Below are 27,854 nucleotides of genomic sequence, written 5' to 3' on the forward strand. Positions count from 1 at the left end.
GCATCTGTTACTTTTACAGCTTATCTAGACCATTTATCCTCAATTACTACACACTGGTCTATGCTCTGTTCCTAAAATAGGCCAAAACTATCCCACTTAGCACCTTGTACTTCCTGCCATTTTTACCTTCCAACCATATCCTGGTACAGCAGGCTTTTTCACATTATCTTCAGGTCTCAATTTGGTTGTCACTTCCTCAGAAGCACCTTCCTTAGCACTTTAAGTACCCTTCCCCCCCACACCCTCCACCACACACACAAATTCTCTAGTCACCATCTGTTTCCTTTATGGCATTCTTTATAAGAGACACAGAATTATCTTGCGCGTTATTTGTGTACGTATACCTGCCCACCAGCATTTAAGTTCAGAGAGGCCAAAGACTTTGTCTTTACTTTACCACTATGTCTCCAGTACTTTGAAGACCAGGCAGATAGTAGGGACTCAGTAAGTCCTTGAGTGAAGAAAGAAGGCAAGTTAGCTGAAGAGTTTCAGGCTATAAGATCTCTAAAAAATTAAGCTTAATTAGACTAAAAGCCCAATGAAAGACCCAGCAGAAGACAAAAATACAATGAAGAAAAGAAATCATATAAAATATTTAACCTCATTAATTGGGTAATCTTAAAAGGGAATTACAGTATTGTTTCAGAAGTTAAAAAAATAGAACTAGTGTTTGAGAAGTTATACACTGCTGTTATTATTATACCATATGTAATTAATAAAATCTCTCAAGAGTGTGTATCAAGATTTTTGATGGTTTTTGCTCTGAACAGTAATGAATCATAAAGAAAACAGATCTAGAAATGGATTGTAAGGAAATAGATTAATTTGTGCATAAGACTTTATTGTAGTATTATTTATAACAAAAAGAAAATATCCTAAAATATCCAGCAATCAGAGGTCAATTACATTATGGTATGTAAATATTAGTTTTACTATTTTCTACCGTTACTTAATGGTACAGGAGATTGAGTGAAGGAAAAGACCCTGTATTTTCTATATAGTTGATCCAAATTTTGTAAATAAATGAACAAATGCTAAAGGAATTTATTTTGTGAATAAATAAATTAATAAATGCTGGAGAAAAATCACAACAATATTAGCAGGGATTCTTTGGGTATTTGAGTCCTATAGAATCCCAACTAATGTATGAAGAATGAATCAGATATTTGATACATTTTTTAATTAGAATTTGTACTAATTTTGTACCCTAATGAAATAATGAATCTAAGCCTTCCTGAGAACACACTACCACCTATTTATTCTTGCCAAAAATTGAATCTGTTCTGGTTAAGCCTCTAGACTAGATCCAATTATCAGTTTATAGGAAATAGAAGAGACAGTAGAAACATATTAATAAAGGATATAACTAACAAAATGAACAACCTGATTTTCTTCAATAAATAAATAGCAAGATAAGAGGTGGGTGGGACTGGGGGAAGTAGAGGAATGAGTGGCTATAGATTTTAAAATAAGAGAGAGAGATACATTGACTAACTCAAGATGTAGACCTTATTTGAATCCTGTATCAAGAAACTGTTAAAACTGTAAAAAATCAAATAATAAATAAAACAAGTGAGACAATTAGAAATTTGAACACTAACTAGATTTTTTTAGTATAAAGATTGTTTTAATTTTAATCAAAAAAAGATTTTATCATCCAGATGTTCCAAATAGTTTATATTTTCAGATACAAACTAAGAGTTCTAACTAGGTATTTGATGCTATTTAAGAATTCACATCTCTCATTCTCCCTGGTAAAGTAAAATTTCATGCTGTCTAGATGCAGGCTTTATTTTCCCTAGTAATTTGTATTATATGTGGCCTGCTATACCTATCTAGCCTCACTAGAGTTGTCTTTTTCATTTGCATCATTATAATTTTCATCTATTTTTCACATATTAAAGATATTTGATGGCAATTGACAGAAGAGGCGGCCCTTCAGTAGCCAAGGAGACTGTTAAACTTGCTGAAGAGTTCTTCCTTTCCACTGAAGATACAGTTCTTGGCCTTGACCTCAGTGGAGACCCTACTGTAAGTTATTTTTTTCTAAATATATTTTATTTCTTAATGTTAGAAGCATTCAGTGGGGTAAGCATTTACATGGAGCATCCTACCTTCTCCAGAGAGTCCAGCATATACTCTGTAAATGAAGCTTTGTTCTTCCTTGGATGACCAGAATGTCTAGAGCAGGTGTTCTCAGCTAAAATTCTGTGAAAGAATTAAGCATCATTAAATTTTTTTCCTCATTATATAACCATTTTCTCCATTCTTCTAAAGATAGTGCATAACTATTACCAGCTCATATGCATGAAAGAGAAGTTAGTTCATTAGGTACAGGGGATGGATGTCTTAAGAGTATTAGGGCTTATTTATTCTCATAGAATCCCCAGATAAGAACGGTTGTCCAGAGTTGCTTCAGTGAAAGATTTAAGCAGACGTTTTGACATTCGGGGCCAGATAATTCTTTGTTGTGGGGGCTGTCCTGAGCATTATAGGATGCTTAGTGCATCCCTGACCAATACCTAGTAGATGTCAGTAGCAACCTCCCATGTGACAACCAAAATGTCTCCAGCAAGTGCCAGATATTTTCTGGAGGGCAAAATCATCTGGTTGAAAACCTCTGAATGATTAGTGTTCAATGAAACTGGTTCTGATGACTTTATCTAAACATGGACTATTCTGCATCTTGTTTTAATTTAACAGTTTTTTAGTAATCATAAAATGTTTCTGAATCAAGTGAGTTCTCCTGAGCACTATATATTTAGATATCTTTCCAGAAATAAAATTTGTTGACTGCATATCACGTTTAGCTGATTGACCTGAGGTTCACTGATACTGGGCTTTAGAGGGCAAAGGCTGTCCCTTTGTCAGCTTTGTATTCTCCAAAGTGTCTTGCACAGGGCTGGGGATGTGGCTCAAGTGGTAGCGCGCTCGCCTGGCATGCGTGCGGCCGGGGTTCCTATCCTATCCTCAGCACCACATACAAACAATGATGTTGTGTCTGCGTGTTAGACCAGGACGCCAAGAAAAGACCACTGACTCCAATTAAAATCAAATTAAAGCAAGCTTATTATTTTGACCGGCCGGGCTACCTTTCCCTCCCAAAACGGCTGGAACAAGACAGCCCTGAGGCTTCTTTGTGGCCCAGTTTTATAGCCCAAAAGTTACACAAAGGGGAGGTTACAGATAACAACACTCTGAGGAGCATAACACAAGTTTACATTTTTGCTGGCCCCCAGCATCAGAATTTATGGAGATCTTAGAGACTCAGAGAGGGTCATTGTCCGGCCAGGGAAGGCCAGAATTTATGAGGCGTCACTAAGGTTTAGGAAAGGGTTGTTATCTGGTCAGGGAAAACCGGACCTGGGTGAGTTCAGGGCACGGGCAGGCATTCCAAGTAGGTTCAGAATTTGCAGTAATTTATAGTAAAGCCGAAATTATCTTTTCATGGTTTTATGGCGAGATGCCCAATTTTAAGAAAGGTTGGGTCTATCATGCTGAGAAATGAAAAATAAATATTAAAAAATTCTCTCTCTCTCTCTCTCTCTCTCTCTCTCTTTCTAAAAAAAAAAAGTGTCTTGCACATTGTAGGTATTCTATAAAATGTGCAAATGAATTGGTCTGCCATTATTTTATTTATTTGTTTGTTGGGACAGAATATCCAGTTCCTCAGTTTGCCTAGAATTCCTATGTATCCTCATTTTAACTTTTATCTTCAAGATAGGACAAGCCAAAGATTTCTTGGAACCTCTTTTAGAAGCTAAAAAAGCAGGTCTGAAGTTGGCATTGCATCTTTCAGAGGTAAATAATATTGTTTTGGTAAAAGAGGGCAGATTCTAATAGAATATAGTAGTTATTTGTGAGTAAAAATAAACCTGGCTTAGAAAAACATTTTTGAAGGGGAAATGTAGAAATATTTTTAGTTGTAGATTTTTATATTTTGGGCACTAGAGATTAAAACCACAGGTGCTTAATCACTGAGCCACATCCCTAGGCCCACTTTTTTAAAATTTTGAGACAGGCCCTCTCTGAGTTGCTTAGGGCCTTGCTTAGTTGTTGAGGCTGGCCTTAAACTTGTGATCCTCCTGCCTCAGCCTCCTGAGTTGCTGGGATTATAGGCATGTACCACTACACCCACCATGAAATATTTTTATTTATTTTTTTTCTTTTTTCTTTTATTGGTTGTTCAAAACATTACAAAGCTCTTGACGTATCATATTTCATACATTAGATTCAAGTGGGTTATGAACTCCCATTTTTACCCCAAATACAGATTGCAGCATCACATCCGTTACACATCCACATTTTTACATAATGCCCTATTAGTAACCATTGTATTCTGCTACCTTTCCTATCCTCTACTATCCCCCCTTCCCTCCCCTCCCATCTTCTCTCTCTACCCCATCTACTGTAATTCATTTCTCTTCTTGTTTATTTTCCCATTCCCCTTACACCTCTTATATGTAATTTTGTATAACAATGAGGGTCTCCCTCCATTTCCATGCAATTTCCCTTTTCTCTCCCTTTTCCTCCCACCTCATGTCTCTGTTTAATGTTAATCTTTTCTTCCTGCTCTTCCTCCCTGCTCTGTTCTTAGTTGCTCTCATTATATCAAAGAAGACATTTGGTATTTGTTTTTTAGGGATTGACTAGCTTCAATAAGCACAATCTGCTCTAGTGCCATCCATTTCCCTGCAAATTCCATGATTTTGTCATTTTTAGTGCTGTGTAATACTCCATGGTGCATGAAATATTTTTAAATGTAATTAATGGTAAGGGCTCTGTGTGGTGGTATGCACCTGGCTGAGGTTTCTGGCTGAGGTATGCACCTTAGTTTCTGTTGCACAGTAGTTTCTATTGCTCCTTTGAATTGTAACATTTCATTTCAAAATGTTCTGATCATTTACCTTTTGGGGCCTTTGGCTGTCTAGGAGATAAACAGTGCAGCTGGATATTTTAATGGTAATTGTGGTAGTGAGCTTTGTCAAAGTAGAACATGAGCACATTGTGTGAGAAATATCTGGGCCCTGGAATCAGATGGAGTAAGGTTTTACCCATAATCTCTACCATACACTAGCTCTAGGCCCTTGAACAACTTAAAAAATACTTTATACTTTTAACTACAAAAGTTTTATTTATCTGAAGAAATTTCAAGTGTAGGGAAGTATAATACAGAAGGAAAAAACATTAAAATGAAAGTCCCCTTCTCATTTTAGTTTTGCTCCTCAAAGTTAATGCTGTTAACAGTTTTGTTTTTATATTTCTCTAAATCTTTTTTTAATATCTTTGAACATATAGACATAACACAAAACACATATGCATACAGAGTTAGGTGTTTTGTTTTTTGAAAATTTTCTGAGTTTTAATTTCTTCATCTTAACACTTTGTAATCATAAAATGTTATAAGCTTTAAAGAATTGATATGGAATGGCACAAAGTAAGGTTGTAGTAAGTTTAAGTTTATTGTTATTACTGAAATTAATGTAGAATAATATTGAGGAATAAATAAAATAAAAGGAAGAGGGGTTGTGAATGTAGCTCAGTAGTAGAGTACCTGGCCCTGCGTTCAATCTCAGCACCAAAAAAAGAACAGGAAAAAAAAAGGTGCCGGGCACAGTGGCACAAGCCTATAATCCCAGCAGCCTGGGAGGCTGAGACTGAGGATCATGAAGTCAGCCTCAGCAATGATGAGGCACTAAGCAACCCAGTGAGACCCTGTCTCTAAATAAAATACAAAACAGGGCTTGGGATACAACTCAGTGGTCAAGTGCCCCTGAGTTCAAGTCCTGTGGTACCGGAAAAAAAAAAAAAAAAGCTACCTATGTTAACTACACAGAGGGACAAGAGTACACAGTATAGGAAAAAAAATTAGTAAGAACAACTGAAAGAGATCATTAATCCCTTTTTCTTATTTTTCTAAAGATTCCAAACCAAAATAAAGAAACACAAATGCTCCTTGATCTACTTCCTGACAGAATTGGACATGGAACATTTCTCAACTCCTCTGAGGAAGGATCCCTCAATCTGGTAGATTTTGTGAGGCAACACCAAATCCCACTAGGTAAGGCTTAGGTTTCAGGTCTCTCAGACAATCCTCTGGCTCTTTGTCCCTCAACCCCCAGGTTGCAAGCCCTAAATGGAAAAGTACTGTTCTAAAATTATAACTATCATATAGAAATTCAAAGAATCTTTGGATGTATGATTTCTGAGCCTCATTTAAGTGAGAGTTTTAACTCCTGTTAGAATGTAAGCTCCATGAGAGTGGGTCCCTCTCTATTCACTGCAATAATCCTCAGTAAGTATTTTTTGAAGGACTGAGGGTCACCAGGATTTTGAAAATAGCTTTTATGAAATTGACATGTGTCATAAAATATGTGGCATTTATTTAAAAACTAATTATGGAAAATTCAAAAAATATATTTTTTACATGTCTGTTAACTTTACTCACTTGATGGTGTATGTATTTATGAAGTGCCTACTTTGTTGTTACTGTTCTTAAATACTGTTAATAGAGCATTTAACAAAACAGACAGGGTTTCTTTCTCAAGTAACTCATGTGGACAAAAGATAGTAAGCAAATACATAAGAAAATATCACTGTTAAGTTCTATTAAGAAAATTAAACTGGATGATAAAATAGTGATCAGATAACCACTTTCTTGATGATCAGGGAAGGTCTTTCTGAAGACGACAAGAAGTGAATACCTACAAATCATTTTATTGAATGGTCAATTTGCTAAATTTACAAACTGATCAGTTTACAAAAAACCTTTGATGTATTCTTTTAAACTATTTATAGAGTTTTTAGCAATTCATAGTGAGATTTTTTTCTTTTTACTAAGACTTTTAAATATCCACAAAAGTAGAGAGAATGGAAACTTCTTTCATAATGATCTTATTTGATATGGTGGCCCAGCTCTGCTCCCAGCTAAGTGAGGGAGCATCACCTGGACTCAGTGGACCTATACTGAGGCTTCTTTATCCAAGTGTGCAGATGCCAGCAGTCAAGTCAGTGAAGTGTTTTACTCTGGCTGAGGAGCCAAGTACAGTGTTTCAAGGTAGGAATTTGTTAATAGCACAAGTAATTCTTAAGATGAACTTACCTAGAAGCAGCAGGCAGTGAATGGATGGTCTGGGTAAGAGTGTTCAGAAGTTTTCTTAGAAGCCATGGGAAAAGTCTATGGCTCACTTTTGCTTCTTTATAGTGCTGTAACTCTCATGCAGTGCTAAAAAATTTCCTTATCTTTGTTTTGGTCTCCACTCAATAAGACCAGGAGGAACTACAATAGCCCTTCAAAAACGCTTCTGTTCCACTGTCATAATTTCCTGTCTTGTTCATCATGACTGGCTTATAACATTTCTCTTTCCTCTCCATTTTGGTAATGAAAGGGAATCACATGGCTGTTGAAGAGAGTATTAACTCCTTGTCTGGTTCAGTTGCTGCCATATGTGTAGCACATACTTCCTGCACAACTACATTAGTTGAACTATAATTTTTTTTTAGGTGTAGATGGACACAAAACAATGCCTTTTATTTTTTATTTTTATGTGGTGCTGAGGTTCATCCAGGGTCTCGCCCGTGCTAGGCAAGCGCTCTACCGCTGAGCCACAATCCCAGCCCCATAAATTTTTATATCACACAAAAGGAAAGGCCAGTTGTGAAGAATAATAAAACTGCTGCAAACCAGCATGGTTTGTAAATATTTCTCATGGGTCCACTTGGTGAACACTGTATGAGTTTATTTATTGCTTTTAATGAGATTTTTTTTCCCCTTCCATCTAGAACTCTGTTTGACCTCAAACATCAAAAGTCAGACAGTTCCATCTTATGACCAGCATCACTTTGGATTTTGGTACAGCATTGCTCATCCTTCTGTGATCTGTGTAAGGTGTTTTACATGAAGTATTTTTTTCTCTCTCTCTCTCTCTCTTTTTTTTTTTTTTAGGCTGCTTTAAGTGCCTGAGGGGAATGCCTGACTAAAGGAGTTAAGAGGGGGTTGGTCCTTGAGAGGCTGCAGTGGGCCTGGGTGACTCTGGTCTGGGTCTGTAGGAAAAGGTCCTGGACAATATCTAAGGGAATTTTTTTTTTTAAATACTGAACCCTAGCACCCATCCTATGAAATTATGTGGTAAGTCTTAGTCATGGATGTTTTAAAAGCTCCCAGGGTGATTTTAATGTGCAGCCAAGGTTGAAACACTGCTCCAGTATAAATAAAACTCTTTATTTATAGATATGCATATATACATTTATAGGCTCCTATTTAGACTGTTTAAAGAAGCTTGGTAAATAGGAAAATATAAAGAAGAGAGTTATTTTTAAAAAAGTATTTTCCTTACTTATTTTGAAACATTCTTATTTATATTGACAGACTGATGATAAGGGTGTTTTTGCGACATACCTTTCTCAAGAGTACCAACTGGCTGCTGAAACATTTAATTTAACCAAGTCTCAGGTATGGGATCTGTCTTATGAATCCATCAGCTACATCTTTGCTTCTGACAGCACTAGATCTGAATTGAGAAAGAAGTGGAAAAATCTGAAGCCCAAAGTGTTACACTTTTGAGCTATAATAAGATGAACTAGTTTTGTTTTGTTTTTTTGATGTTCTGGGGATCAAACCCAGGGCTTCAAACATACCAGGCAATCCTCTGAGCCACATCCCCAGCCCAAGGTGAATGAACTACTATTGTATATGTTGCAAACGAGATCTTTCTTTTATGTCCCATTCAGTAAATTGTCTCCCACTTCCTTCAAAGCATAGCAAATTCATGGGCTCTATCACCAGGACCTTACATATGGCAGATGACCAGTAAATAGGTCTTAAACTGACTAGTAGTGACATGGCTCCCTGGCTGCCAAGCCATGCAGCCAGTCATTGGTCCCTGCCAAGAAGCAACAGGGGAGGAGTGGCGTGGTAGAGCAGCAGCCCAGGTCAGATGGAGTGCAGGCAGCAAGTGTGGGCCATGGCTGCACAGAGACTATCATGCCAGCGTGGGCCTGAAGTGCAGAGGGCCTGAACCAGGGTGGACCAATGCCATAGGCAAGCCAAGACACACCCACCTGTCATCCCACCACAGCTCGCCCCAAATAGTGCACACACCTGCTCTGCTGGGCACCATCGGGCTTCCTAGGGACCTCTGCCCCTACTGAACATGTGCAATTCACTGACCTCATCCTCCTGCTTTCCAAGAAGCGGGGAGAAAATGGAAGCACGGCAAACCTGAATGGAATTCTAGACTAACCAATGGTGTTAGTACTTTTCCAAATAGGATTTAAAATTAGCATAATTTTGGACCAGTGGCATTAGTACTTTTGCAAACCCTGATTTGCTTAAGTTTGGACCAATAACACTGAACCAAGTGCTATATAAACCCCTAGACAAGCACACTCAGATGGAGAAAACCTGCTATCCGGTGTCCTCTTGCACTGCAAGAGTTCTGTTCCTGTTTCTATTCTTCAGTAAACCCTGCCCTTACACTTGTTCATCCTGGTCTGTGGATTTCATTCTTCAAATTCATGAGACAAGAATCCAGAAACAAGAAGAAATTGGTGGTGAGCTCCTGGGGGTCTGCTGCAAGACTGGAAGGCATGGCCCATCATTACTAGCTGCAACATTTTTTGGCTACAGAGGCCTGCATCCTTACATAGACCCCCACCCACCAGCAGAAGCAGAGGAACTCCAACTGCTGGAACACCAGCAGAAGCAGGGAATCAAGTGTCATCTCAAAACTCTGCTTTCAGCTGGCCTTGAGGTCTTACATAGCTTACCTCCATGCCAATTTTTCATTAGGAAAAGTTTTGGAATTACTAGTGTAAGGTAAGGAGAAAGGGGAAACACATGATCGCCAATACCTTTAAAGTTTCAAGCTTTTGACAGTAGCTCTGTATTATGTTGTGCTTACTTTAATTAGACTCCCCTCATTTACTTTAACTCTTTTAAGTATTATCCCCCAAGACTGTTAATGCCAGGTCACACCAGACACCATAGAGTTGTGTGAATGCCTAATAGTCAAGGTTCATTTACTTTGGATATCTTAGTTACAAAGCTAGCTGTTAAAATCTGGCTTTGCCCTTCTCATGACTGTCCTTGTCAATACTTGAGAGGGATTAAAGTCTTTGCTCCAATTTAGGAGACAGTAGCTGACTGAGGAGTAAGAAGGAAACTGCTGCAGTTTCTATTTTCAGGTGTTTCTGTCACTTGAGCTTTTCCTTTGTGGAAGCTGCCAGGATTTCCACCCCAGTACTTAACATTTTCCTCAGTTCAAAAATTATTTTTAGTAGTGATAATGTTGGGGTTACTAGAATTCTTTAGGTTTCCTATGACCCCTCCCCTACACAATGGACCACACACAGACTTACATAAACTCACATATCATGGCTCCTTTAGCTGAAGACAAGGAACAACTAAGATTAGTTCTGAATGGTAAGATAATTTATTAGATACCAAAATATGCTTGAATTGCTTTTCTTGTTAGAATGTATATTTTCCCTGGTATGAGAAAAGAAAGGATGATGACATCCCTAATTTCAATTACTAAAGGTTTCTAATAAGCTTTGTTTGTCTTTCTTTTAGGGAACAGGGTAGAGGGAAGCTCTTAGGTTTTTGAAGTTCTTAGATTGTTTGTAACCTTATATAGCTTTATATTATTCTTTACCCCCACCCACTCAGATATTGCATAGTTAAAAAATATTATTTATCCTCAAAATGTGCATGTTTTACAGCCTCTAAAATGTTGTAGAACAAAATTTAATGATATGAAAATATACATCATATTTTCATTGAAAATGGTATAAACAATTTTGTTTTATATATATATATACACACACACACATATATGTATATATATGTCTGTATATATATATATGTATACAAAAGCTAGTGGGACAAATGATTTTAATTTATTAACTTTGTTGTGAAATCATTTTCACAATATAAAAGTCATGCTAGCCTTAACTCAGTGTAGGAGCATGAGTACAGCATAAGTTTTCCTGTGTGAAGTTTCAAAATTTAAAATTCACAGATTGGCTGACAAAAGAATTTATGAGAATCTGCAGCTAACATCAAATTTTTAAGACTTACTTTTTAGTTGTAGTTGGACACAATACTTTTATTTTATTTATTTATTTTTATGTGATGCTGAGGATCAAACCCAAGAACTCACACTTTGCTAGGCGAGCACTTTACTGCTGAGCCACAACCCCAGCCCTGGACATCAAATTTAATAGTGAAGTATTGAATGTTTTCCTCTAAAGATTGTGAGCAAGTAAAAGATATATGCTCTAATCACTGGTCTTCATATGAAGTAGAGATCTTAGCTGGCCAGTGCAATAGGAAAGAAAAAGTAAAAAGAGGGAAGATTAGAAAAGAAAAAGGAAAGATATCTCTATTACAGATAACATGATTATTTACATAGAAAATCCTAAGGAATCTACCAAGAACAAGTAGAACTTGAATCTACCAAGAACAAATGCATCATCAGGGTCCCACAGAATATGAGGTCAATATATAAAATTAAAGGCTGATACAAAGGTCATGGCAGAAAGTGTACAAATTAGTCTGGAATACCTTGTTGCATCAAAAAATAAGAAGTGCACAAAGGACAAAAGAACAAAAGAGCAAATCTGAAGAGGTTCTTACTAGCCAAATCTGGGATAATTTGAACATCAAAATAAATGACAGTGATAGGTTTTTAACCCATTAAAGTAAGAATCCATGAGTTTATACTAATAAAAATAAGTAGGAGGAAAGGGAATACTTTTCCTTACAGTAAACTAATATTATACTTTAAAAGGATGGAGTTAGAAAACTAATGCTAAACTGATGGGTGAAAGTTTGAGGGACAGGATCTTTAACATTGTCTCAAAATTACTCTCCACATATTAATTACAAAGGGGAAAATAACAGAATTCTGGTAAATATATCATAGCCAAAGAACAAAATCAACATCACCAACAAATTTAACATCATGTGCCTCCTGACACACTGAGAAAGACAAAACATCCCTTTTATTAATCGTCAAAGTGCTCACTCTCAATCTTATCATGAGGAAATATCAGTGACATAAACCTAAATAGTGAGGGTCATTCTGAAAAAAAAAAGTCTAATATTCTTTAAAAATGTGAGGCTAAAGGAAAACAAAGGGCAAGTTAAGATTAAAGAAGAGTAAAGGGCTGAGCATGTGTTTCAGCAGTAGAGTGCTTGCCTAGCATGCACTCCAGGATGGCCCTGGGTTCCATCCCCAGCACTACAAAGTGAGGTAGTGGAAATGACAAATATAAAACATGATCTAGGACAAGGAAAAAATTCTCTATAATGGGAATTATTGGAATGGTTGAAGAAATTTGAGTAGATAGTGTTATGTCAATTTTATATTTACTGACTTTGAAAACTTGAGGTTTAAGAGAATGTCTTCTTATACTTTAAAAGGAAATACTTGATATTAAGTATTTAGGAGAAAAGGGCAAACTTATTCTAACTCAGGTGATTTTTTAAAATATATTTAGGGGTGTGTGTGTGTGTGTGTGTGTGTATGTATGTATGTACATATATATAAAAATGAAAGCAAATGGGAAAAATAAAACTGGTCCATCTAGATATATAGGAATTCCTTTTGGAACTCTTCCTGTAAAATTGAAATCATATCAAGATAAAAAAGTTACAAACAAAAACTATATGTATGCAGATTGGAATAGGCCCTCAGAAAGCCTTATTTTCTTGACTCTTTCAATGATTTGGCATTTTGAAAAATATGCCTACCTTTTACTGATAATAGTAGATAATCCTGTGCATATATCCCCTTTCATCTTTGAATCCCATCCCATATTTACCTGGTCACCAGTATAGCTGCTACTTCTGCTCTCTCTGTTGCTAAGAGCATATATAGCTTGTGTCTTATCAATACATCAAATGAACACAGAGGTCAAGAGTTGTACTTATCTGGAGTGCCCCTTAATTTTGCCTATTCTAGTTCTACATCAAGACCACTAAGCTTATTAGAACTTCATCCTTGTCTCTTCAAATGTTGCTTTCTTTTTTCTTAATATTTTAGTTGTAGATGGACACGATATCTTTATTTTATTTAGTTTTTTTATATGGTGCCGGGGATCGAATCCAGGGCCTCACACATGCTAGGCAAGTACTCTACAATTGAGGTACAACCCCAGCCCCATAAATGTTGCTTTTTTGGGCTGGGGATGTGGCTCAAGCGGTAGCGCGCTCGCCTGGCATGTGTGCAGCCCGGGCTCGATCCTCAGCACCACATACAAAGATGTTGTGTCTGCTGAAAACTAAAAAATAAATATTAAAAAAAATGTTGCTTTCTTGTCTGTTAAAAATTCTCAAATGCCAATTTTGGGCAAGCAGAGATTTGTGAGGCCAAAGAAATACTCAGGTTCTTGGTGACACTCAGCATAAAGTTATTGAGTATATACCTCACTGTGTAGAATGAGATGAATGCCCTTTAGCTTCTGTTCTGTGTTTACGGAAGATATCAACAAAATATTTTTAAAGTAAATTCTACTTAAATAATTTGATGACTTCACTATTTGTGGAAGACTTTAAAATCATTTCCCTAATTTATCTGTTGGGTTATATAGGTTTAACCAAATACCCCTGGGAATCTATGCAAATATACATATATGTGTGTTAAATGATCTACCCTGTCATATTTTGATCACAGTGGAGCTCTTCTGGCCAGACCCTTATGACCTTTAAAACACGTTGGGGGCTGGGGATGTGGCCCAAGCGGTAGTGCGCTCGCCTGGCATGCGTGCGGCCTGGGTTCGATCCTCAACACCACATACAAAGATGTTGTGTCCGCCGATAACCAAAAAATAAATATTAAAATTCTCTCTCTCTCACTCTCTCTTTAAAAAAAAAAAAGACATGTTGGGCTTCTATTTCTAATATTTAACCTAATTTCCAGTGGTTCAAAAGTTATGTTTGTGAAAGAACTCTATGGTGGGCCTAGTAGAAACAAGTTAATAAGTTTATTTTATATGTATCATATGTAAAAAAAATCATATATTACTTTTAGCACCATGGTTTCAGAGAATACTCCATACATTTTATATGCAAAGACTTTGAGACATCCATGTCATAACATAGCTAAATGAGTAAAGTTTTCATTTTAGATTTTGAATTGAATAATGAAAGAACTGATTCATCTTTACATTCTTACCTCATCTCCTTTCCCTTCTCCCTTCCCTACCTGGTCACCATAAAAATAATGCTACACAAGGTTGACAAGACTCAGCTTCTAACTTGTATTACAATAAGTGAGAAATGGCAACAACACAGCGAATACCTATAAATGTTAAATTCTATGGCATTAGTCATAGAGGACAAGCAATCAAAGGAAGAATGACAGTATGTGGAAAATATGAAAAAGAAGTAGCAATACTAAGGAAACACCTGATAAAAATAAATGACAACTATTAGAACCTTTATTTTTTGCTTCCTTTCTGCACATGTCCTCTGGTCCTACAAAGGCTTTATGGATTTTAAAAAGTGAGAGGTGCCTAGGTCATCTTGCTCCCCGAATAGTGGCATTAGTTTCTCTTACAATGTTTGAAGTCTATTATTTTTTGCTTCTTCCCATCCTCATGAATGGCAGATTGGGTGGCATTTAATATTTTGCGAGGTAGTTTCATATGAATTAGGTCTTCACCTGGTGAGACAGCATGCTCATGCCCTATTTTTCTTGTACATTCTCTTGGAGATTGGAAGGTTGGTCCTGCATGTTTTCATATAAGACTCATTCTCTATGCCTAGGATGGGTTCTAATGGATTGTGGACATGGATTCATATAAAAGAAAGTATTTTTGTTCTAAATTCTTTTTTACTACATTGTAAATTTTTTTCATTGCCTAGAGCATAAAGAATCAGACAGACATACTTCTGGTATAAACAGGGAAAAATTTATCCTTTCTTACCATGAACAACTTGATCATAATAATTTGCATACATATCAGGCACTCTGTGGACATAATTTTTATTGACATGGTATCCCTGAGAGGCAGATTAGGTGTAAACATTGTTCTGCTTTACAGAGAGGGAACAGTTAACTTATAAGACATCTGGAACCAGAATTTGTATCCAGTGATACCCAAACCAATGCTTTTTTCAAGAGATTATACATATACTAAGGAAAAATCTCTTTTCTTGACGTTACAGCACACTTCTTAAACCATCTCAGATTCTGAGGCACGTCTTTAGACTGGTGTTTTTTGTTCCTTTATGTTTTAATTGGCAATGAATGTAGGCTGTTCTTTGTACTAGGATTCTTAAACACTAGAGCTCTAATTATAAACTCTAACACAATAAGATATGAATTAAAGAATATTCTGTCTTCCTACTGATCTCCCAGATCTCAATCCATTCAAAGCGTTCCAATTAAACATGAATGTTAAAAAATAGTTATTTACCCCAGGTCTTGGCCATCTGGCCAGTGTCATCTTTCCTGTGATCTGCTCATCAAAGTGTCTTCAGCAAATACTGGTTTCTGACCTTTGTCTCCCAAAGCAACTTAGTCCCTGAAAGTTGTTCATTCTCCCCCAGTGCCAGCCATCTGTTTCCTTGTCAATGATTATAGCAGTTGGGCATGGTGACCCATGCCTGTAATCCCAGCAACTTGGGAGGCTGAGGCAGGAGGATCATAAATTCAAGACCAGCCTCAGCAACGTAGTGAAGCCCTAAGGAATTTAGTGAGACTCTGTCTCAAAATACAAAAAGGGCTAGGAATGTGGCTCAGTGGCTAAGTGCTCCTGGGTTCAATAACTGGTACCCCCCCACACACACAAAAAAATCACAGCCAAGTACCTGGTTTGGTTTGCTACACATAGTGAGCACCTTATGGTCTACCTCTGGCGCTCCATGTTTCAGTCAGGGTGATTCTCTGTGCTGCAGTCTGGCTGGGCACAATTCACGAACCACTTGTCAAGCAGGAATGAACTTTATTTTTAGCACCCACACTGCACCATGAGAGCTCTCCAGGAATTCCTCTAGAGCTCTTGAGGCAGATTTGCTGAGTCGCATGGGCGGAGCCAAAAGAGTCCCCCAATGAGCAGCTCCGTGGTTTGAAAGGGCGGGGAAACAGCCCAATGAGCATCACTGCAGAGGAGCCAATCAGCTGGAAGTTTGCTGCGACTGTCAACACTCTGCCTGTTGCAGAGCCATGTCATACTATCTCTAAAGTTTTTGCTGCTCCAAGCTTTATCTAACCTTCCTTATGTTCTGTCTTTTGCTCTTTGCTCCACCATTTTCCCACTGTTCATACCACCCTAATTTACCCAGTATCCTCCCCTCTTTTGAATACTTTCTGCTTCCTGAATACCTCAGATTTTTCTTATAGCAAACACTAATACATTGGACCTTAACATTTATGCAGTTTTACTACCTAGCTTTATAGATTTCTTTGACTGCAGCAACTATATACTTATTTGTCCATGTGAGTGTTATTTGTTTTCCTTTGTGAGGATAAAGATAGGGTCTGTTTAACTTGTGCCTTACAGGGCTCATTCATACTACTATGAACTTAAGGGCAATTAATGCAATACTATTGGATTATAAAGATGAGTAATGACACTTGTTTGAAGAGTTGCTTTTAACTGTATACAGCTGAATGTGTGTAAGCGTGGTAGATTGGTAGCTCTATTGATCACAGTTGTTCCCATCTACCCTGCCATGAGGGTAAAGGATAGATGACCCAAAGTGGTATTTGGGACCACAGCAGTACCTTCTATTTGTTCCAGGTTTGTAGTGAGCACCCACAGGGTGCATAACACTATACTAAGTGTTTGGAGTGTAGGGAAAATGGATGATTCCCTATTGGCAGCTTTAACTGCCTTTTCTACCACCACATTCAGATGGCTTGTTCTTTGGGCTTCTAGACTACAAGGGACAGATGAAATTCACATGATGGGACAGAAAAAAGTCAAACTGGATGCTATGAGTGTATTGTTATTCTATTCTAACCCTACAAGGAATTGAAGAAACTAAGTTTGGTTTCTGATCTTTGTCTCCCAAAGCAACTTAGTTCCTGAAAGTTATTCATTCTCCCCCAGTGCCAGCCGTTTCCTTTATCAATAATTACAGCAGCTGGGCATGGTGACATATGCCTGTAAGCCCAGCAACTTGGGAGGCTGAGGCAGGCAGATCATAAATTCAAGACCAGCCTCAGCAATGTAGTGAGGCTCTAAGCAACTTAGTGAGACCCTGTCTCAAAATAAAAAGGGCTGGGAATGTGGCTCAGTAGCTAAGTGCCCCTGGGTTCAATACCCAGTACTTATAGAAAGTTTGCATTGTTTTCCCAAGTCAGAATACCTGTTTTTTTTTTTTAATATTAACATTAGTAGTTAATAGACCTTTATTTTATTCATTTATTTATATATGATGCTGAGAACCGAACCCAGTGCCTCGCACATACTAGGCAAATGCTCTACCACTGAGCTACAACCCCAGCCCCAGAATACCTGTTTTTTGACAAAAAGATTCACAGGACAGAACCAAGATGGACATTCAGTTCTCCAAGATAAATGAAGAATGTGCCTGACAAATATGTCACTCTAAGCACAGGCTTAAGTAAGCAGGATTCTTTTTAGCATTTTCATTACTATATAAAGAGCTAGACCCAATTAATGAGTAGTCTCACAACTTCTCTCTGAAATGCTGCTGTGATGGATTTTTCCAACTGAAATGCAGCTGAATGACAGGATGAGTCAAAAAAAGATGCACATCAAATTCCTAAGATCTACTACCATGTTATCTCTATTAAGGGAACAACATAGGCACTGAGAGGGAAAGATGGGTTTCATCAGTTCAGATACAGGCAAGGTGAAGGACTGAAATCTTCCTTTTATTCTTAAAATGATTGCATTGGGAATTTGGCTATAGGTATAGAAGAAAGTTAAGGAACGAATAATGATATAAACCCTAAGGACTATTTCTTAGGCCACTTGGGCACAGAATAGGAGATGGATCTTGATATTGGAACTTCCCAAACAATAAATGTACTTAGGCTCTTTTATTTATTTATCCTTAGAAGCTTACTTAGGTGCTGACTGTGACAAAAGCTTTTCTCGTGTATGGATTTCTCGGTGTTTATTAAGGGCAGAACTTTTACTGAAGCACTTGCCACAGTCATGACATCCATAGGGTTTCTCTCCTGTGTGGGTTCTGTGATGTGCACGTAAGTCAGAACTCTTACTGAAACTCTTTCCACAGTCAGGACACACATGGGGTCTCTCTCCTGTGTGTATCCTCCGATGTGCACTGAAATGAGAACTGTTATTGAAGCTTTTTCCACACTCTTCACATTGATAGGGCTTTTCTCCTGTGTGAGTTCGCTGGTGAATAATAAGGCTTGAGCTCTGATTGAAGCGTTTTCCACACTCACCACATTGATAAGGTTTCTCTCCTGTGTGGATTCTCCTATGGGTGATGAAATTTGAACTGTCACGGAAACTTTTCCCACAGTCAAGACACTTATAAGGCTTCTCTCCAGTGTGGATTCTCCGGTGTCTAATGAGGCGGGCACTCCGACTGAAGCTTTTCCCACAATCAGCACATTTATATGGATTTTCTACCTGGGGGGAAATCTGATGTGTGAGATGGGAGTTTGGGCCAAAGCTTTTACCATATCTGAGATATTTAAAGGGTTTCTCTCCCAAGCAATGTCTTTGATGACTTATGATTTTACCTAAACTCTTCTCTGAGAGTGTCAGTTTTCCTCTCTTCTCCTCTAGGGTCTTTTCCCACGGTCTTCCTGATCTACATTCACTCTCATTGTCTTTACCTTGTTTAAGATAACGGGGAATTCTCCTTTCAGACCTTGCAAGTAATGTCCTATGCAGTTGTACTTCCTCAGAAATATCCCGTTTTGAATTCTCTTCATCCTCAAATCCAGCTTCAAAACCTGGTGTAAGAACAGAATTTAAAAAGTTATCCATTTCCTTAATTATATATGCCAGGGAAAGCAAACCTGGGAAAAACTAATATTATCCTAGATGATGAAATATTAAAAAAATTAGGGAACTCTTGATCCCAAATTACTAATAGTATTAAAATCCCAAAGTTTTACTTCTTTACTTAGTAAACTATCACATGTTTCTCAGCTGCATAATCCACATAAGAGTTGGCTAATATATTCTTTAACACTTCTTGAGTAGCCAGAATCTTTAGAAAGTCCTCTCAGTAAAAGAAAGTTTTAAAGACTATCACTATGTGTATACAGGAAAGATACTTTCTAATGCTATATTTTTGCTACATCTCAGATCTATTATTGTATTCTTGTTCGAGTTCTTTGTCAGTAACTAAAAGGATTAGAAGAAAATGTCCAGGAAAACTTTTTGGGAAACTTCTGTATTCAGAAAGAATTCTCATAAATCCCCCCCCTTCAAATTCCAATATATGGTGTAAATAAATACAGTAGAAAAATATTTAGTATCTTTCAAAGAAAAGGACTTCTGGGCTGGAGGTGTAGCACAGCTGTAGAGCACTTGCCTGGCTTGCATGAGCCACTGGGTTCGATCCTCAACTCCACATAAAAATAAATAAAGACATTGTGACCATATATAACTAAAAAAATATTTTTAAAAAGGACTTCTAAGAGAAAAGCTTTACTAGGATATGTCTAAAACATTTTCTTTGCTTAAATAAATAAATAGAAAAATAGATAGGTAGATAAATAAATAAATTTCCAAAAACATCTACCCTAATACCCAAGCATTCTGCTACAGCAACATTTTACTATTCTAAGTACCACATGCCAGGCTTCTTTGGGCCTGGGCTCTGAAAATTTATACTTATTCAGATGTTTTATGTAAACTTTGGGTCCCAAATTCCCAAGACTAAATCTAAGAGCAAAAGAATGCTGAATGTCAGTCTGTATGTATCACTTAATGCAGTACCTACCCATGAGTCTAGTCTTATGAGATGTTCCATGAAATAGAAATTCACTAGATTAGCCAAAAATCTCAGAATTTCAAATATGTGAGTGTATTGTGACCCTCTAATAGGTCTACTTAGTATTTTTTCAAATCTAAAAGTCATTTTTTAGTAGAATACACTAATAAATATCCCATGGAATTGAGGTTCATGGGACATCCTTAAAGAATGTTGATGAAAAGACTATGAAACCTGTAATCCCAGTGGCTTGGGAGGTTGAGACAGGAGGATCTTGAGTTCAAAGCCAGCCTCATCAAAAGCAAGGTGCTAAGCAACTCAGTGAGACCCTGTCTCTAAATAAAATACAAAAATAGAGCTGGGGATGTGGCTCATTGGTAGAGTGTCCCTGAGTTCAATCCCCAGTACCCCCAAAAAAGACTGTGGAAGTAGCCATGGCACATGCCTGTAATCCCAGCAACTCAAGAGGCTGAGGCAGGAGGATCATGAGTTCAAAGCCAGCATCAGCAAAAGCAAGGCTCTAAGTAACTCAGTGAAACCCTGTCTCTAAATCAAATATAAAATAGGGGGAGATGTGGCTCAGTGGTGGAGTGCCCCTGAGCCAAATAATAATAATAATTTCTTGAATTGTAACAGGTGCTTCATTTATATCAACCCTGATAGTGTTTTTGTTTTTGTTATGCGGTGCTGGAGACTGAACCCAGGACTTTACACATTAGCCAAATGTTCTACCATGGAGCTACCCAAGCCCAAGGTCTAAGCAACACTGGGGCTTAAGTAACTTGCTCTAAAGTCAATCAGTTAATAAACAACACAGCCCAGATTCACATACATATATAGGTATAACTCCAAAAATCACAACTCTTCTTCCCACCTGGAAGGAAGCCATATTTTTTTTCTTATACAGCAGCTAAGATTCATTCAGTTTCCACAGAAATCTCTGATTTCTACAAAAGTTATCTAAAGAAAAGGGTTGTCAAGTTTTCACATGTGAAGAACACAGACTTACAGCTAATATACTTGCTGAAATTAGAAGAAAAACATGCATGAGAGCCAACTTTTAATTCATCCTATTATGGGTACATGACATGAAAAAGTTATCCAATTCCCTAACAGGTAAACGGGATGAAATCCGAGCAGCACACACATAAATGACAGCAAATTTACAGTTTACCACTATCTCAGATCGTGAAAAGACAAATCACATGAATAAGTTAACCTCAGCTCACTAAGCTAACAGGAAACAAGGGGGGAAGAGATAAAGGTAAAGAAGAATCCATGAAAGCTGGGTAGAGAGGCCAGTTCTCAATCTGATGTTTTTTTCTCTAAATCCCATTACTTCTCTTTTATGTTTTGTCATAAGAAGTAAAACAATCTTACCACTGGGACTCTGGAATAAGACTGGAGCACGGTTCATGACAGCCCCTGGGGGTATCTCAGTATCCTCTTCATCATCATCAGAATCTTCTTCTATGGCCTCTTCTGCATCCTCAGCTTGCTTCTCAGCTTCTTCCTCACTGTTTCCCTGGATGGGGCAAGACACTATCTCTTCTTCCTGGCCATCACTAGATGGAACTGCAACCTGGGCACTCACCAAAGCATCCATCTCCTCAAAAAATGCACAGGTCTCTGGTGCTTGGCCATTCTTGACTTTCCGATAGCTGGTTTGTAGGCTTTTAAATTTGGTCCGACACTGCTCTGGAGTCCTGAGGAAGCCATATTCCCATAATCTCTCAGCCACTGCTCCATATAACTGGCTGTTGCGGTGACAGTTACGGAGGGCTTCATAAAACTGAGTCTCACTAAGAATTGCAAGGTAAGTCTTGGTTTCTTCATAGCCCCAGTGTACACCTGCAACCAGAAGAGAAATTTCAGCACTACTGAAACCAGATCTTTAGAGCTGCAATGACTCAGTCCTATCCACTGCATCAAGAAAAATGACTTAGGCTGTAGGTGTAGTTAAGTTGTAGAGCACATGCTTATCATGCATGAGGCCCCATGTTCAATCCTAGCACCAAAAGAAAATAAAAATCACCTAAGATCACTCCTAGATTAAAACTTCATGTTTTAATTAAATACTTTATGTTTTCAGGATCTATATGCTTCTGTATATCCTTTAGCAAATTCAGCAAACTTTAAAAAAGACCTTTCCATCTGATCACTGAAACAATTAATATGTATACTAAAGCAAGTGTATAGAATCTATTTCCCCATCCTTCTAGTGTATTTCTGGAATTCTGAAAACTAGAACACCACCGATTAGGGTAAGAAGACCCTCAATTAGTTGTTTCATCCACAATGTGTCATAATTTTCCACCAGTCCTATTTCCTTATGAATTCATTTTTCCACAGAATGACTTAAAACCCTAAGGAACTGCCTCTTTCCAGAATCATACTGCTGCCAAATTTCTAGTATGGCCTTTCTTCATTTGCCACAATTTCAATGAAGCAAGCCCAGCAATAGCATAGACTTGAAGGGTATAAAATAGTCATGCATGGTATTCAGGGGGTATAGGATGGGCAGGAGCCAGACTGAGGAAGGAAGCAAGAGCAAACTGTCTCCTGGACTGAACACATGCTAGTGCTGCACATCCCCCACTTGGGGTAGTACTTTCAGGAAAGGATATTAGGATGATTATAGTCTCTGCTCCCTGAAGGTGCCCAAGGTGGATAGAAAGAGGGTTCAAATACTCTTCCTCTCACCTGAGAGCCAGTTGGACATTATTTTCCTTCCATTATTCTCCACTCACTGTGAGTAAAGGAGAATAGGAAAGTATTGGAAGAAAGAGAAAAGGCAGTGGGAAAAAGATGAAAAGAACAAAGATAATGAGAATAAAAGCATTTAGCACATGAGCAACATTTATGACTTACCTATATTTATATCAGTGGTGGAAAAAAATAAAGAAAAGATAATAAAATACAACATTTTTTTCAATGAGCCTGCAATGATTTTATAATTGTAAAAAAATATTTTAATAAAGGAATGGAATGATATTCTTTTTCAAGACACTCTTGAATTTTCTGAGTGTATTTCTTTCAAAAACCAACTGACTACTTACTATTATCTTCCTTACTATTATTTTCCCCCAAAAGATAATGAACTATATATAGAATTGAAAAAAAGGGACCAAACCGGCAGGTGGCATATTCTAGACTCCATATGCAGCCTCACTGCTCCTCAATTCTAATCCCAAACCCCCCAGAAGAAAAACTTCTTACCACTTGGGCTTCGGAACAGGACAGGTGCAGTTGAGTCCTGGGGAGTGGCCTCCAGGTCCAATTCATCACTGTCAGAAGCCTCAGCCAAAGCTGTTTCTGCTCCTTCCTCATGCTGCCAGGCCTCCTGTCCTGGCTCCTTAGTCTCTGCATCACTACTCACCTGGCCAGAATGAGAGGCTGTCTCTTCCAGGCCATTACTAGGCAGAGCAATGACCTGAGCTCTCATCAGGGCCTCCATTTCTTCAAAGAAGGGGCAGGTCGCAGGTGGGTGGCCACTCTTGACTTTCCTATAGCTCTTCTGAAGACCTTTGAACTTTGTCCGACACTGTTCCAGGGTTCGGAAGAAACCATACTCCCGGAGTCTCTCAGCCACACACCCATATACTTGGCTGTTTCGATGACAGTTTTGGAGAGCCTCATAAAATTCAGTTTGGCTAAGAATTGCAAGGAGAGTTCTGGTCTCTTCATAGCCCCAGTGTACACCTGTCACCTTCTCATCCTCAAAGCCCCAGTGATCCTTTTCCACCCAGTTTCTCTCTCTCTTGGATGATAGCATATCAGCATGTACTTGTCTATCACCTGTGTGGCTGCCTTTTGGGACTTCTTTCTCTTTGGAGCCTAGCAGATCTGAGATCCATGGCTCTGCGTGCTCCAACCTGGAGACCACACCGGATTTAGGAAATGGAAATCCTGCTTACAGAGAAGCAAACAAAGGGAATCATAGTTTGGACTATACAAAACATGTCTGAATTCAGTTCTGCTTTTTTTTAATCCAAGGGATTATAAGGGAAGTATCTAGGGAAATGTTTTCAGAAAGTTCAGTTGAGTTGAAGAATAGGGAAAATACAGGAAACCTCAAAAGATAAAAAGTATTTTATTTTCCAGAGCAGAGTAACAAGAGGGGAAAAGGTTCTGTTGTATGTTCAGAGTTAATAATTCTATTCCAAGTTTCTCCCTAGCCTTCTGAACCATTATTTACAGGTTGTAGCACTGCTAGAAATAGTTACCTCCTGTCTCCTATTCTTTACTCAGGCTAGAGAAGTAAACAGTGACTTCAGAGGAGAGGGGAGAAGAGATTGTCTTCAACTCATCTGTTTCCTTCATACTCAGGCATCAAATTCTATAATTGTTTCTCTTAATACATCCTTCTTCTCCATTCCTGTTGCCAGACCCTGGATCCTCTCACTTGTGGATAACTGCAGCAGTCACCTGAACTTCAGGCTCTTTTTTTTTTTTTTTTTAAATATTTTTTAGTTGTAAAGGGATCTTTTATTTATTTATTTATTTGTGGTGCTGAGGATTGAACCCAGGGCCTCACACATGCCAAGTAAGTGCTCTACCATTGAGCCACAACCCTAGCCCCGAACTTCAGGCTTTTGCTTCCCTAGTTAACACACTATTCTGCTGAGCCTTAACCCTTAACCTTAGTGCCTTGCACTGTCCATTTCTGTTTATTTTTTCCTTCCCAGAACAACTACACTGTTATTCACCACTCGGTACCTTTCCTTTAACTTCCTTTCTCCTAGCCAAACTCAACCCATCCTTCAAGAAGCTATACTTGCCAATGCCCTCAAGAGGCCTTCACTACAGCCCTACCTCATCTCCACTCTTTCAAACCCCCACAGTACTTACACTGTTAAGTTGTTAAGCATTGTTTCAATACAGTTCTGTTTAGCACATATTTATAGTTTGCAATCATATTGTAAGCTCTTTGAGGATAGGTACCTTTTCTTATTGTAGAGTACCCTGCAAAATGTTGAGCACATTGTAGGTGTTTAGGAACTGATAAACTCTGCAAGTCTGGGTGTGAGGTTAGAGGATTTCACCTGAAAGACTAAACCGAAACGAATATCAAACTTTCAAGTTTCTTGAATATCAAAATTCAAGAAAGATAAGATCAGAATTCAAAGGAACTTCAAAAAGTTTTAAATGAAATCATCAAAGGGGAAAAAAACAAACAAAATGGAGTTCACTAGAGTACAAAGAAGAAAAACAAGTTCTACCAATCAAGACCAAGAATAAGAGACTAGGTACAAAGGCACTGAAGAAAAGATATGAAAGTTACTAGGTGAACAAAAATCCTCCCATAATTATGAGTTGGGCTATACTGAAAGAAGATATTGCAAAATTCTGAAGTAAAATTCTTAACTCAGCCTCTACCTAACACACCCTCACTGGAATAATACACATAATTTTGTTCTCCACAATTATCATATTTGGAGAACTTAAAAGTTCCAAATGAGAGAATAATAAAAGCTAAGGTCTAGAGAATAGAGATTATGGGGGAAAGCTTAAAAATACAAGTGTGGTTTAATTTGGAGAAGTAAAACAACTAAAAGATGTGCTCACCCGTACAGAAAAGCATTTTTATCTAGAAAATATGAACTACTATTACCATTACTAACAGAATAATTCCAAGTCCTGATAAAAACTAGGAAGTCATTTTCTTAACAGACTTATCAAAAGAGGACATATAAGACGACAACATACTGGCGGGCTGCCTACAATATACTGCATGTCTTCAGGGAGACCCAATAACCACACATTCTATGATTTCCACTGAAATCCCTTTCCCTCTCACTATCCCCAACCCTACTTCCCAACTTAGAATGGCATTCTAACTTCCCATATGAATCTACTACTCCTCACCACTCCTTTGAAAAGGTCTGAGCTTCTCCTTTGGGTTCATCTGTTCCTGTGGTCCCAGGTCTGGACTTCTTGCCCTCTCTTTCTTGGGTACACTCCGGGGCTGGGGTTCCATTGACTCCTGCTGAACACTTAAGAACTCTTGTGATGATTTCAGGGGTGTCATCTTCTCCAAGTGCACTTCCTGCCCCTTCACAGAGACTGTGACCTAGAAACAACCCCCATTAATTGTCACTGCAAGATCATAGTGAGAGGCATTCCCAGAGGAGATTATTTAATTCACCCAGAGTTCAAAGTTCATCCTTCTAGGTTAAGGCTAGAGTTGTAGGGGTATTGGGAGGTTATAGCAAAGCCCTTATTCCATTATCATTAGCTTAAAGCAGCTGGAACACCAGAAGGAAAAGACCAAAGCGTAAGCAACAGGATGGGGGGCGGGGAATCCTTTTTCTTCCCCATCAAGTAAGAAAGTATGAAATGAAGAAAAATTCATTGTGACAAGAAAGGTGAGGTTACACACAGGTAGAATCTTCATGTGAGCACCATCTGAAAAAGTTACCTGTTGCAGACCAGAAGTATAAGGGAGACTTGTGCCTGTCTGTACTTTAAATTGGCCCTCTACCCTTGCCCCTTCCCAGTCTCACACTTCTGAATTTCCCCTTCCCTTCTCACCGAAGGTCCATGTCTTCCAGGCTCTCTTTCTAAATCTTCCACCAGTGTCACTGCCTCCTCTCCATTTTCTGGACATTGTTCTTGTACCAAATTCTGGATCTCCCCAGGTAAGACAGTCAGGAACTGCTCTAGTACCAACAATTCTACAATCTGTTCCTTGGTACGTACTTCTGGCCTCAGCCACCGACAACAAAGTTCCCAGAGTTGGCTGAAAGCCTCCCGAGGTCCAGCGACCTCATGGTAATGGAATTTCCTGAAGCGTTGTCTTAAGGTTTCAGAGTTAGGGCCATTCCCTCTCAAAGTGGGCTTGGCCATCATTCATAGCAGAAAGCAGCTTCCCTTCAATTAAGAGTCAGGGTTCCAGGGTTTACACCTATCTTCCCATGTCCTTGAAGAATTAAATGAAGATGAGTCTCTCTCTGTGTAAAAGCAGTTTCTTCCTAGAGTAGAGATGACACTAACAGAGGAATGTATTCACATGTCTACAGCCTTGCCAGAGCCGGCCTGACTTCTTACATGCTCCAAGTGGTCATCTAAGTGGCACCATTCTCAGGGCAACAAGTCAACAATGAGCAAGAAGGATGACCTTTAAAAAGCTGCGCTTCTTGACTTACAGGGCAGCCCCAGGAAGCTGCAGAAAATAGTACTATCTGCTCTTTTCCCACTTTCTCCGAATCTGATCTAATTCCCCAGATCAATGTTGCACCGTGAGTTCTAACCATATGGGGGCTCAAGAGGATCTAAAAACCATCCTGTGGAAGGCAACAAAAAGCCTCTCTCCAGGGGTCACGGCTGATCTCCCCTAGTACCTCCAGTCCTTCCCGAGGACCTCTGCGTCCACCCCGTCCCCTCGGGCTACAAACTATAGATTTCCAGTCCACGCAAAAATCAAGTATTGAATATCAAGTCTTTGTTTTCCTTCACAGTAAAAGAACCGCTCAGCCAGGGAGTTACTGACGTGAAACCTCGCGTTTTAAAGTTGGTTTTGAGTACGGAAGCAAGGACTGGCGAACTTGGAGAGAGTCACACTGAATTGGCGGAGAGAGGAACTCCCAGGGGCAGTAGTAATGAGTCTTCTGAGAACGAGCTTGGGCGCTGGCCAGGGACTCTGAGTACTACGGATTCGAAGGCGCCGAGCTCTGCTCAATAAGCTGAGGGTGCGGCGTTCCGGATTCTCTGTCTTGGCTCCCTTCTGGCCGGGTCACTCTCAGAGATGTAGTGCAATCCCTCCAGAGGCTTCTGACCGGGCTAAGCCACCCTGAGGGCACCCTCTGGCCCCACCCTGGCAGCGTCTCCCGCTAGAGGTGTCCCCAAACCCACTTGCATCTCTGCCCCTAAGCCAGCCTCACCCACTCCGGGAAGAGCCCAGCCCGGGTTCCACAGTGGCTCAGTCCACCTCCCAAACCGGAAGTCCGAG

At 38.8% G+C, this 27,854-nt stretch overlaps 2 protein-coding genes across 10 annotated transcripts in view; one reads left to right on the plus strand and one right to left on the minus strand.

The window, feature by feature from the left end:
• Window positions 1-21,329, plus strand: part of Mapda (N6-Methyl-AMP deaminase) — a 32,776-nt gene extending 11,447 nt beyond the window's left edge. For 5 of the 7 annotated variants that reach the window (XM_026392390.2, XM_026392382.2, XM_026392405.2 and 2 more), the window contains 5 exons: window positions 1,905-2,031; window positions 3,721-3,801; window positions 5,923-6,061; window positions 7,783-7,883; window positions 8,369-13,849. In XM_026392390.2, coding sequence (XP_026248175.1) covers window positions 1,905-2,031; window positions 3,721-3,801; window positions 5,923-6,061; window positions 7,783-7,883; window positions 8,369-8,563 — 643 coding nt within the window. In that variant the 3' untranslated portion in view covers window positions 8,564-13,849. Of the gene's footprint in view, window positions 1-1,904; window positions 2,032-3,720; window positions 3,802-5,922; window positions 6,062-7,782; window positions 7,884-8,368; window positions 13,850-21,266 lie in introns of those variants that run through there. The other 2 variants (XM_026392394.1, XM_026392397.2) reach the window with 2 other exon arrangements.
• Zscan29 (zinc finger and SCAN domain containing 29) lies at window positions 9,631-27,846 on the minus strand. 3 transcript variants are annotated; one of them, XM_026392371.2, is made up of 5 exons: window positions 26,438-27,846; window positions 25,772-25,976; window positions 23,123-23,812; window positions 21,284-21,754; window positions 9,631-18,914 (listed from the first exon to the last, which is right to left on the minus strand). In XM_026392371.2, exons 1-5 carry the CDS (start codon window positions 26,753-26,755, stop codon window positions 18,046-18,048), a joined length of 2,553 nt encoding a protein of 850 aa, XP_026248156.1. In that variant the 5' UTR covers window positions 26,756-27,846; the 3' UTR covers window positions 9,631-18,045. The 3 variants fall into 3 exon arrangements, with proteins under 3 accessions (XP_026248156.1, XP_026248148.1, XP_026248163.1); XM_026392363.2 differs by having other exon boundaries at window positions 23,123-23,815; XM_026392378.2 differs by having other exon boundaries at window positions 23,123-23,778; window positions 26,438-26,606.
• Between the last annotated feature and the right edge of the window lie 8 nt (window positions 27,847-27,854).

The sequence above is a fragment of the Urocitellus parryii genome, chromosome 6 (assembly GCF_045843805.1).
Source record: "Urocitellus parryii isolate mUroPar1 chromosome 6, mUroPar1.hap1, whole genome shotgun sequence".
In the NCBI taxonomy this organism is placed as follows: domain Eukaryota; kingdom Metazoa; phylum Chordata; class Mammalia; order Rodentia; family Sciuridae; genus Urocitellus; species Urocitellus parryii.

Coding starts and splice junctions, on each gene's coding strand:
- Zscan29 (XM_026392363.2), bottom strand. CDS start 26,755: ATGATGGCCAAGCCCACTTTGAGAGGGAATGGCCCTAACTCTGAAACC. Junction 23,816..25,771: donor CAGACCTTTTCAAAGGAGTG/GTGAGGAGTAGT, acceptor CTTCTCTGTAAG/CAGGATTTCCATTTCCTAAA. Junction 21,755..23,122: donor CCTGTTCCGAAGCCCAAGTG/GTAAGAAGTTTT, acceptor TTCTGGTTGCAG/GTGTACACTGGGGCTATGAA.